At 34.8% G+C, this 12,290-nt stretch overlaps 1 protein-coding gene across 2 annotated transcripts in view; it reads left to right on the forward strand.

Moving 5' to 3' along the window:
• Nucleotides 1–12,290, forward strand: part of LOC140447334 (uncharacterized) — a 52,810-nt gene that overhangs the window by 20,683 nt on the left and 19,837 nt on the right. For both annotated transcript variants that reach the window (XM_072539935.1, XM_072539936.1), the window contains exon 3: nt 7,036–7,166. In XM_072539935.1, the coding sequence (XP_072396036.1) occupies nt 7,036–7,166 (131 nt within the window). The remainder of the gene's footprint in view (nt 1–7,035; nt 7,167–12,290) is intronic.

Genomic DNA, 12,290 nt, shown 5'->3' on the forward strand with positions numbered 1-12,290 from the left:
CATCCACCTATTTACCTTGTTAAAACAGTCGTTTATCGTATCTACAATTTCCCAATACATGTCACTAATCGTTAAGATAGCTAGATCGTCGGCGTAGGCTATTGCTATGCTATCTCTGCCGTAGTCGATGTCCAGTACCCCATTGTAAAGTATATTCCATAATGTCGGGCCTAGTACGGATCCTTGCGGTAGGCCAGCTGTTAATCGAATCTCTGCGTTTCTAGCCACTGACACATATCTATCGGTTAAGTATCTTTTTATAATGTTTATTAAATATCGCGACACGTCTGCAGTTTCCAATTTTCGTATGATGTGTGCCCAGTTGGCGGAGTTAAAGGCATTCTTCACATCAAACATTATCAAAGCGGCCCATCTTCTTCTTGTGGTCTTAACAGTGTCCGTAATATGCTTAACCGCATCTACCGCCGATTTTGCTTTTCTAAATCCGTACTGTCTAGTCGAGATAATGTCCTTTTCTCTCAACTCCTCTTCAAGGCGATTTTTGACGATATTCTCATAGAGTTTCCCTAAACAGTCAAGGAGGCATATTGGCCGATAAGAACTGGCTTCGTCCGGATCTTTACCGGGTTTAAGTATTAATGTGAGTCGCGCACGCTTGAGCTCGTCAGGGAATTCTTGTGTTGTAAGCAGCTGATTGAAGATTTTTATAACCGCTTCCGGTTGTAATGTGGTTAATAATTTTATCGCCTCTGGTGGCACACGGTCTGGTCCAGGAGATTTACCTACTTTGATGGACTCTGCGGCTCTGGTGAGTTCTGCGAGACTGACGCCATTCGGACAGGTATGTTCATTTTGTACGAAGTGTGTGTTCTGCTTTGAGGGAAAAAGGGTATTCGCAATTTCCCTTCTTTTATCATCGCACAGTTTGTAAGGGGTCTCTGACCTCAGCGTTTTGGTGGCTATTCTATATGCATCACCCCATACATCGTTCTCCAGCGCCTCGCACAGGTTTTTCCAACATGTGCGCTTGGCCCTGTTAATCGTCTTTTTTAACTCATTTTTGGCGCTTTTATACTCGTCCTTTATCTGCTGGGTCCTATTCCTCTGCGCGATTCGCCTAAATCTAAGGCATTCTGTCCGTTTTTGCTGTATTTCGTCATTCCACCAGTATGTTACAGTATATGTGACATATTTGTTATTACTGCTCGACTTGTGTGCTCGTATTATTGCATTTCTAAAGGTGGGAAAGTCGGTAGCTTCTTCTTGTAAGTTGCTGGTCTGTTCAGCAAATCTTACTTTATTAAAAGCGAGTGTTTTTCTGCCGTTCCTAGTTGTGACCTTTGTTCATATCTCGAAGGAGATGTACTTATGAAAAGTAAACATCTTCTCGTCTAGTACATCCCAATTTGTAATTTTGTTTGCATAATTATTTGATGCTAGGGTAATATCTATGTGACTCCGTGATTCTCCTCTTTCGAAAGTGTGTTTACCGTTGTTTAACACTACCAAGTCGGACGATGAAATCCATTCGTTCCATAATTCCCCCCTATTGTCATTTCTTGGGGACCCCCATAGAATGGATTTGGCGTTTATATCACCAACAATTATGAAGTATTTTTCTACAAGTGACGCCTCAATAATACTATCTACCTTATCTTGGTATTGTGTAGTGTTAATGTTTGGAGAAATGTAACAGGCTATTATTGCCACATCATTCAAATTGATCTTGATAAATCCTTCGTTCGAAGCCATTTTTAGAGTCTATACCACTAGCCAGTAAGGTCACATGGTGAGGGGGGTTCCTTACGTCTATCCGCACAAATCTATGACGCTACCCTGAGGGGATAGTGTCTAAGGGGTGGAGGCAGTTGGGTCTCCGTCCCAATATGTATGTATGTATAGACCTGGGAAGTAACGATTTATCCAAGACAATCTTTGATCCAGGTATCTGACAACTGCTTCTGACTAATTTGGTGATAACAATATAAAATAAACAAAATATGCAAAAAATTATACGTCAATATAACCGTATATAAATATAGTCCATTGAAAAGTTACATTCAGATTACATTTTTGAGAGGACGCAATTTTATCATTTTGATGTGTGGAGGAGGTTAGCGTAAGCTTAATTTCAAGTTTGTTGGGTCGCCACCCTTCTTCCCCGGCCTCCTTCTTGGAAAAAAGGGCACAAAGGGTTTTCGCGCTGATCTCGTAAACTAGCAACCCTTCAGAAAATTTTATCGGACAATATTTGTGGAAATTTAATTTGTCTACAACTTTATTCCTATTACATTTTATCGAAAAATGGAAAATAAAAAGTAATAATAGTCTCCCGTTTTATACCGCTCGCGGCTTTGGGAGTATAGCAGGGTAGTCTGCTATATCTAGGGCCTACGGTATACAAGGAAGGTAACATGGCCAGTGCTACGCTTTAACCGCCTATTATTACCCCTGGTTTTACCCAAGGTACTCATTTTTATTCAGGCTGAGTAGACCTGGGGCCTATAGACATTTTTAAAAATGTCTAGTTATTCTTTGCCGGCGGTAGGATTCGAACTCCGGACCACCGACATGCGAGGCAAGCATCCTACCGCTTGCGCTACGCAGGCCCCATAGTAATTACCAAAAATAACTAAAACTTTTGGGGCAATTTGGTAATTCATATTTCTTTCCCAGGTGGTGCTAGGAGTTATCCTACCAGACAAACAGTGTGAGTTGTCGACCTAGCCTTTTATATAGATAGAAAATAGTTCGCACTTATTGGTTTATTAATTGTTTAACCAATATTATGTTCGGCGCTAATCTAATTTCAATTTGAATGCATGTAAAACAATTTGCTTTGAATTTATTAAGATTTGTTGACAGAATTGTTCTGAAGTTAAAAAATGACTCCATAATTATCCTACCAGCATACAAGGGGAATGCAACTGTGATAGATACAAAATTAACAAAGGATCCAACGAAGCCTTTTAAAAACAGAATATATAGAATTTTATTCAAGTTTAAAGATTATTTAACAAATTATCAAAGAAGATTAATTACACTTCGTTACAGTAAGATCGCTCATTGTTGGGCTCATTCCTGAATAATATAAACGATAAAGAAGAGAACATTTACCATGGAAAAGAAATATAATATAACACTACCTATTCTGGATTTTTTCATTTCTAAGAAAGATACTGGATATGAGACTTAGTTGTATATAAAACCAACATACACCAACAGATATTTAAATTCCAAATCAAATCAGCATATCAATATTAAAAAGGGAATCATTAAATCCTTATGCGATAGAGCCAAAATTACTTGTTCTAACGAAAATTTGTTCTTAGATGAAAAACATTTTGTTAACATCTGTTTTATTAAAAAATGATTATCGTTTATAAACAAGGAATTTCCAACAATCTACCTAATAGAACAGAACAACTTAGAACGAGATCCTACATAAGGAATAATACAAGGAAAATAACAATACTATACATAAAAGGATTATCAAAAAACTTAAAAAGGTAGGAAATAAATTCAACATTTCAACAAAATTCAAAACAACAAACACATTGAAATCTATTTTATCTAAAACTAAACCTAACAATGAACAAGAAAGAACACAGAATTGTAATTATAAAATACCTTGTGAATGCGATCAGTTTGATTTAGGTGAAACATCAAGGCCATCAAATGTTAGAATAAATTAACATTAATCTTATATTAATAATAGAGAATTTGATAGATCTCAAATATGTAAACATGCATGGGAATTGAACATAGGCTTCAATGGAAAGATTCAAGTGTAGTTCTAAAATAAACAAAAGGTAAAAAGAGAAAAATCAAAGAAGCGGCTCTAATTATGCTAAATGAGACCAATTTTGTCGCAAATTCCTCGGCAGAATGCAGTAGGATCTGGTTACCCAAATTAAAAGAGAAAGTATATTTAATGAAAATACCACTACTAGTAAGTCAGTAACATATCGAGGATAGATCATTTATGTTTTTGAAATAACATACATATAAAATTAAAATTAGAATTTGGTGTTTACTGAGAGTAAACTAAATGTAAAACCAAATACTTACCATGTCGGGATAGTATTATGTGGTTTTTTTTTTCTAGTTTTTTCCTCATTATTTACTATGGTATCACTAACAGGAGAATTTTGCTGTCATCATGGCATCATTCTGAAGTAATGCCCGAAATAAGCGAAGTAGAAATAGAAAATGCAATTAAAGAATTGAAAAGAAATAAAGCACCGGGTAGTGATGGAATTCTGGCAAAAATGTTGAAAGAAGGAGGAGAAGAAGTCATCAGGTACCTAAAAATACTTTTTAATAAATGCCTATTTGAAGGAAACATACCAAGAGAATGGAATACTGCTAACACAATATTAATACACAAAAAAGGGGACAATACAGATCTGAAAAATTATCGTCCAATATCACTACTATCACAACTTTATAAAACATTCACAAAAATAATTACAAATAGATTGACAACAAAGTTCGATGTATATCAACCAGTAGAGCAAGCCGGATTTAGAAAAGGGTTCAGTACATGTGACCATCTTCACACACTAAAGGTCCTAATAGAAAAAGTTAACGAATACAATTTACCAATCTGTTTAGCATTTATAGACTACTAGAAAGCTTTTGACAGCATAGAATTATGGGCTATTGAGGAAGCACTGGTCAACAGCAGAATAGATTCTAGATATAGGATATTAATACATAATATATACCAACACGCTGAAATGGAAGTCACGATGGATAACGGAATGAAAACGAGGCCAATAAAAATCAACCGAGGAGTAAGACAGGGAGACACCATATCTCCAAAACTATTTACTGCCGCACTTGAAGACATCTTTAAATCACTAAATTGGGAAACGAAGGGACTGTCGATAAACGGAAAGTATTTAAACCATCTAAGATATGCAGATGACGTAGTACTAATAGCCGACAGCTGGAAAGAACTGAATACGATGATCGATGAGCTTCATACGGAATCCATAAAAAAGGACTGAAAATGAATCTGAGTAAAACTAAGCTAATGTCGAATAAAGATGATCAACCGACGATAACCATCCAAGGAACAAAAGTGGAACATGTAGAAGAATACATATATCTGGGTCAGAATATCAAGGTAAACAAAGAAAACCAAACTACCGAAATAAGCAGACGAGTAAGAATGGGATGGGCCGCATTTGGAAAACTCTCATACATACTGAAAGACAAAAAGATACCCCAAAACCTTCGAACCAAAGTGTTCGATTCTTGTATCCTTCCCGTTCTCACTTACGGAGCTGAAACCTGGACATTCACAAAAAAGAACATGGACAAGATTCGAAAAACTCAGCGAGCCATGGAACGACAGATGCTTGGTATCTCACTAATAGATCGGCAAACGAACGAAGCAATCCGGAACAAAACAAAAATAAAGGACGCCGCGAAACAAGCAGCTAAATTAAAATGGAAATGGGTTGGACACAACGAACGTCTCGAAGATGGTAGATGGAACAAAGAAGTCGGAAACTGGCGACCGTACGATGCGAAGAGACCAAGAGGAAGACCTCAAATGCGCTGGAGCGACGATATCAAAAGAGTCGCAGGACCAATGTGGAAACGCCTAGCACACAACAGGGATGAATGGCGAGAAATGGGAGAGGCCTTTATTCGACAATTCGAATAGAAAAAGGGCTAAAAAAAAAATAATAAAAAAAAAAATGGCATGTGGTTGTATTTTTAAAGACGAATCATATGATTTTTTTGACGGATATTCTCAAGTTAAAGTTAATTTCATCTAATCGAATAAATTATCTTACAATAAAGTCGTCCGATTAACGCAACTCAGCAATATTGGCAAATATCATTTTAAAGTCGTCTACTTTAAAATGCATAATATATGTCTGAATTGTCAATATAAATGAGTCAGATAAAATTAAATTATTTGAAGAATTTTTCACCAAGTAACAAAAACAAAATTCGTTTAATTTATTAATGTCTGTATTTTAAAAACGATTTCCGAAGTGGAAATTGAAAACTTGTTTTAAACTTCCATTGTGACTTATTCTCATTAAAATATTAAATACTTTTGTTAACAATTCTTAAGATTTTCTTTCCTTACCTTACAGTCACCCTAAATTAGTTTTTGGTTATACCATATTAGTATACAGTGGTACCTTAATATACAGGTATGAGTGCCTTAAGAACCGGCAAAATAACGCAAAAGATAGAAAACATAATACGTTGTGAAATAAAAAGAGATGAAAGTAGTAGAGGTGAGAAATTATCGATATAAACCTATAATTTACTTTACATTACATTAGATCTATCGAAAGTTTCCCACCTTTAGACGTTAGCTTATGAGCTGGTTGACTTCAGTCATAGTAATACGTATCACGTAATGTAAGTAAAAACAGTTTAAGTACGAGTATGTTTTATCCAAAATTAAAGTATTGATCAATAATAAACTGTGATTTGAGACGTCGCATACACTCTTCTCAATACAGAATTATCATAGCTTGTTTTTTGTATTCGTCAATACAGAATTAATTATCAAATTACTACTAATTAAACTGTTTACTTACATTTGCTTTATTGCCTTCAATCAGTTTTTACTTTATGCGAAATTTAAATAATGTTAATGTTCGATGTCATACTTGTAATACTATGACTGAAGTCAACTAGCTCATAAGCTAACGTCTAAAGGTGGGAAACTATCGATAGTCCTAATGTAATGTAATGTAATGTAAATTAGAGGTTTCTATCGATAATTTCTCACCTCTACTACTTTCATCTCTTTTTATTTCACAACGTATTATGTTTTCTATCTTTTGCGTTATTTTGCCGGTTCTTAAAGCACTCATCACTGTATAAAACTGGCCATCATTTCATATACAGAAACGTTCTAAGTTTAAACTCTGTTGTTAATTTTTTGGAGTTTTCTGATCTGAAAATCACATCTAAAGTGTTTGATTATTTACATTTAGTACATTAGTCCTTCTATATTTTTGAAATTTTCGACACATACCTACTCTATTATTTATCTAAAATATTTGTTTAATCGTAAAATATTTGTTTTAGATGAAATAGCAAAGCAGATTTTAGACGCTTCTCCAAAACTAATAGTAACTCAAGCTAATTTGGTCAGCACGGCTAGATCAGCATTAGAACTAACAAAACGACAACTACCTTTGATTATTGTTAAGGAAACGGTAAGCTAGCAATTTTTATAAATCAAAGTCTATATTTTGGCGTTATGTTTTCGGGTCAGATCAAATAAATATTTTATAGTTTTCAAATATAATGTGCATAATACATATGTATAAAACTATAAAATACATATTTCCTCAATTAAGTTAATGTAGCCCTGAAATAGAAAGTGAACTAAAGGATATAAAATGGGATATCCTTGGTATATGCGAGACCAGAAGAAAAAGTGATGAGTATATAATACTAAAAAATGGCACACATTTTATGCATAAAGGTGGCGAATACACGGGAGTGGGATTCTTGGTAAAACAAAGCCTCACACAGTGTATCGAAGAATTCAAGCCCATATCAGACAGAGTAGCATATCTCATCATCAGGATTAATAAAAGAACCACTCTGAAAGTGATCCAAGTGTACGCTCCGAACAAAAGCCACGACGATGAAGAAGTAGAAATATTTTATGATGAAATAAGAATAGCTATAGATACAAATAAAGCAAACTACGAAATACTATTAGGAGATTTTAATGCTAAATTGGGCAAAAAAGAGGAAGATTACGAACATTTAATTGGTAACTATGGCTACGGGAAAAGAAACAATAGAGGAGAAATGCTTCTCAATTTCATGAATGAACATAACACGTACTCAATCAACTCCTTTTTCAATAAAAAACCAAGCAGAAAATGGACATGGATGAGCTCCGATAAAAAGACAAAGAATGAAATAGATTATATCTTAACGAAGAATAGAAACCTAGTAGAAGACGTATCAGTATTAAATCAGTTTGACCTAGGAAGCGATCATAGACTAATAAGAACAAAACTAATAATTAACAAAAAAACTAGAAAGAAAAAGAATACACGAAAAAAGATACAAATGGACATCTGAAGAAATCAAAAATAGTGAATTTAATAAAAAGATAGCGCATGCATTAAATCAAGTTAGCATGCAGCAGATAAACTCCAATGATATTGATGATTTGAATAACCTTATTACCGAAACAGTGAATAAAAGCCTTCTGCAACTGAAAAAACCAAAAACAACATACAATGAATTAGACAAAGAAATATTACAACAAATAAAAAGAAGAAAAATCTTAAATAAATCTAACAAAAGGGGAACCGACGAATATAGAGAACTTAATAGGCAGATTAGAAAAGGAATCAGACAACAAAAAAGAAAAGGAAACGAAAAATTAATAACAACAACTATTGAAAAAAATAAGAGTATGAAATGCCTCAGACCGACACTAGGACGACGTCAGATGATATCATTAATGGGAAAAGACGAAAATGAAATCACAACTAGAGAAAACATACTGACACGAATAGAAGAATTTTACACAGAACTTTACAGAACACATCAACAAGATGATGAGATGAGACCAGCACGGAAATTAATAAAAAATGTTGGATCAGAAATAATGCCAAAAATAACAATTTCAGAGGTAACTACAGCATTGGAAAACATGAAGAGAAATAAAGCTGCAGGAGAAGATAGTATTACCACAGATATGATATTAGAATGAGGTAAGGAACTAATTGCAATTGTAACTAAGCTTGTGGACAGTTGTTTACATCAGGGCAAAGTCCCTAAGAGCTGGAACAACTCTAAAGTAATCTTATTACACAAGAAAGGTGATAGTCCAACCAACTAACCAACTATATTGGTGATATCCAATACCAACCATATGAACAGGCAGGTTTTAGAAAAGGCTATTCAACTTCCGATCACCTGTTAACCACAAAAATATTATTAGAAAAATGTAACGAATACAAGTTTCCAGTTTTCCTAGCATTTGTAAACTACGAAAAAGCTTTCGATACCATAGAACACACGGCCGTAATAAACGCAATGCAAAATTGTAGAATAGACAGCAGATATATTAACTTAATAAAAGAAACTATGAACCAAGCTACAGCTACATACTACCTAAATGAAAATGAACACACGAACCCTGTACCATTAAACAGGGGAGTCAAACAGGGAGATACTTTATCACCCAAACTGTTCACCTTAGTTTTGGAGGACGTTTTTAAAAACCTAAATTGGAAATATAAGGGAATAAACATCAATGGCCGCTACCTTAGTAATCTACGATTTGCAGATGACATAATCCTGATAGCTACTGACCTACAAGAAATGCAAACCATGCTTTTAGAACTACATACCGAATCTTCTAAAATAGGACTGAAAATGAATTTAAACAAAACAAAAGTCATGCACTCCGAAGACACCGTGACAATAATAAACGATAAAGTTATAGAAAAAGTTGAAGAATATATATACTTAGGACAAAACATAATACTAAATAGGAAAATTCAAACTGAAGAAATAAAAAGAAGAAGAAAGTTAGCTTGGGCAGCATTCGGTAAACTGAACTATATACTCAGAAATCAACAAATTCAATTACATCTTAGATCTAAAGTTTTTGATGCATGCATTAATCCGATATTAACTTATGCGGCACAAACATGGACAATCACAAACAAGAATATGAATATACTTAGAGTCACTCAACACGCGATGGAAAGAGCAATGCTAGGTATATCACTTAAGGACAAGAAAACAAACACATGGATAAGACAGAAAACCAAAGTCACCGATGTGGTGCAAAAATCATTAAAGTTGAAATGGGAATACGCTGGACATGTAGCTAGGAGCGATCTAAACAAATGGCACAGATCAATTTTAACCTGGAGACCATACCAACACAAAAGACCCAGAGGCAGACCTCCTATGAGATGGACAGATGATCTGAAAAGGACTGCCGGGAAAAATTGGCTACAAGTAGCGTACAATAAAAAACAATGGAAAGGAAGACTTGAAGAGGCTTATGTTCAGATGTGGACGTAAATGGCTAGATGAAGAAGAAGAAGAAGAAGCACATAATAAAAATTTGGGAGAGAACTGTAGAGCGAAGGTTATGTAGAGAGACATCGATAGGAGAACAGTTTGAGTTTATGCCAGTGAGGAACACAACGTACACCTTGTTTGCTTTGAGACAGTTGTTAGAGAAATACGGCGAGAAGAAAAGAGACCGACATTTGATTTTTAGAGATTATTACATTAAAAATGTTTACAATGTATAATGAGTTGCCTAGCAATAAAGTCTGTTTGTGTTGTATCATCGCTTCAAGCAAGAAGTTATATAGAGCACATATTAGTCAATCACCCATATTTTTCGAAAATTTTAATTTAGATTTGAAATTATTTATAGAGATTTTATATTCCAAACAAAAATCCTCAGAAGAATTATGGGCCCGATAAGAATCGAAAACGGAAAAAGTAAGAAGAGACGGGATAAAATATAGTTAGACTTTTTAAAGCGCAGAGATTGAGAAGGCTGGGACACATAGAGTCCCGGCCTTCTCAGGAAAAACGACCTACTGATTAGGAAGATCAGAAAGAGACGGGAGGACCAGGTCATAAGATACATAAAATGATGAAAGTAAGAAACTGCAGGGACCTATGCACCGATCGAAATGAGTGGAAGAAAATTGTAACGAAAGCCAAGTCATACAGCAAACTATGGCAATACACAAGAAAAATGAGAAGTGATCAAAGAGCTCTAATCAAGAGCAGGAAACGTTCCATTAGCAATGAAAGGCCTTGATGATGATGATAAATAAAGTGGTAAAATATTTTATAGATGATTTTATGAATAATCATTTAACACTTTTGTTATAATTACCTGCAATAGCCATAAATTTAATTATAAAAATTAAACACAAATTAAAAATATTAAATCTATTATAAAGTAATTATGACACAATTTATATACATTGTTTTTGAATTGCATTTTTGACTTATGTAATTTTTGTTGATTATGTACATATATAGAAGCTATACGCTCTCGAAGAAGCTGAAGCTTTTTTACTTAAAGATCCTTTTTGTTAGGGGAGTTAGACAAGGATGTGTTCTGTCGCCTCTGCTGTTTAATCTTTACTCCGAGTTTCTATTTAAACAAACATTGGAAGATTCCAAGGATGGAGTCAAGGTGAATGGCGTAAATATCAACAGTATCAGATACGCCGATGATACAGTGTTAATTGCGGATTCCGACGTAGGTCTACAACGACTCATCGACAAGACCAACTTGACCTGTGAGCAATTTGGTATGAAAATAAACATTATTAAAACCAAAGTGATGTCAATCCGAAAAAACCAAAACGTACCTCAACCTTGCACAATACATGGGCACATTTTAGAACAGGTCAATAGATTTAAGTACCTGGGATGTTGGATCGACAGCAGCCTAAATCCTGATCTAGAAATAAAATTGAGAATAGAACAGGCCAGAAAATCTTTCGAAAAAATAAAAAAACTGCTTTGTGATTCTGAAATAAAACTCGAAATTCGACTACGTTTATCAAAATGCTACGTCTGGTCGACTCTTCTATATGCAGTTGAAACGTGGACCCTAAAAACATCAACTGTAAATAAATTGGAGGCCTTTGAAATGTGGATCTACTGGAGAATGCTCAACATTTCATGGACATCGCATCATAGAATAGGCAAGGAAAGAGAACTTTTTAACACAGTAAAAGTTAGAAAAACATCATACCTAGGCCACATACTGAGAAATAATAAGTACCAATATGCCCAACTTATAGTGAAAGGAAAAATCGAGGGAAAGAGAGGCCTAGGAAGGAAAAAACTATCGTGGCTCAGAAACATCCGACAATGGACAGGGCTAAATTTTGAACAGCTAATAAGAACAGCTGAAGATAGAGAAGATTTTAAAATTGTAGTAGCCAACCTCCATTGAGGAGTGAGCACTTTAAGAAGAAGAAGATCATCCCATTTTGGGTTTGGTTTTAAAGTTTCTGGTGTGACTTTTTCCGCTGTTTCCACTACTTTTTCTTCTTCCACTTGTTGTCTCTATCTCAGTTCAGGTCTGTCTCTGGTTCTTTTACCTAGTGGTATCCATTCCGTTGTAACTCTTAACGGATTGCTCTTCTCTCTTCTTATTATGTGTTCATACCATCTAATTATCTGTGCTTTTATTGCTCTAACTATGTTCTCCTGACCCATAAATTTTTGTATTTCGTGATTCATCCATTGTCTTGCATCCTCTTTGTTTTCCCTCTTTGGTGCCGGTATTTTTATGAATATCTTCCCCT

Source organism: Diabrotica undecimpunctata, chromosome 8, assembly GCF_040954645.1.
Source record: "Diabrotica undecimpunctata isolate CICGRU chromosome 8, icDiaUnde3, whole genome shotgun sequence".
NCBI classification, from domain to species: domain Eukaryota; kingdom Metazoa; phylum Arthropoda; class Insecta; order Coleoptera; family Chrysomelidae; genus Diabrotica; species Diabrotica undecimpunctata.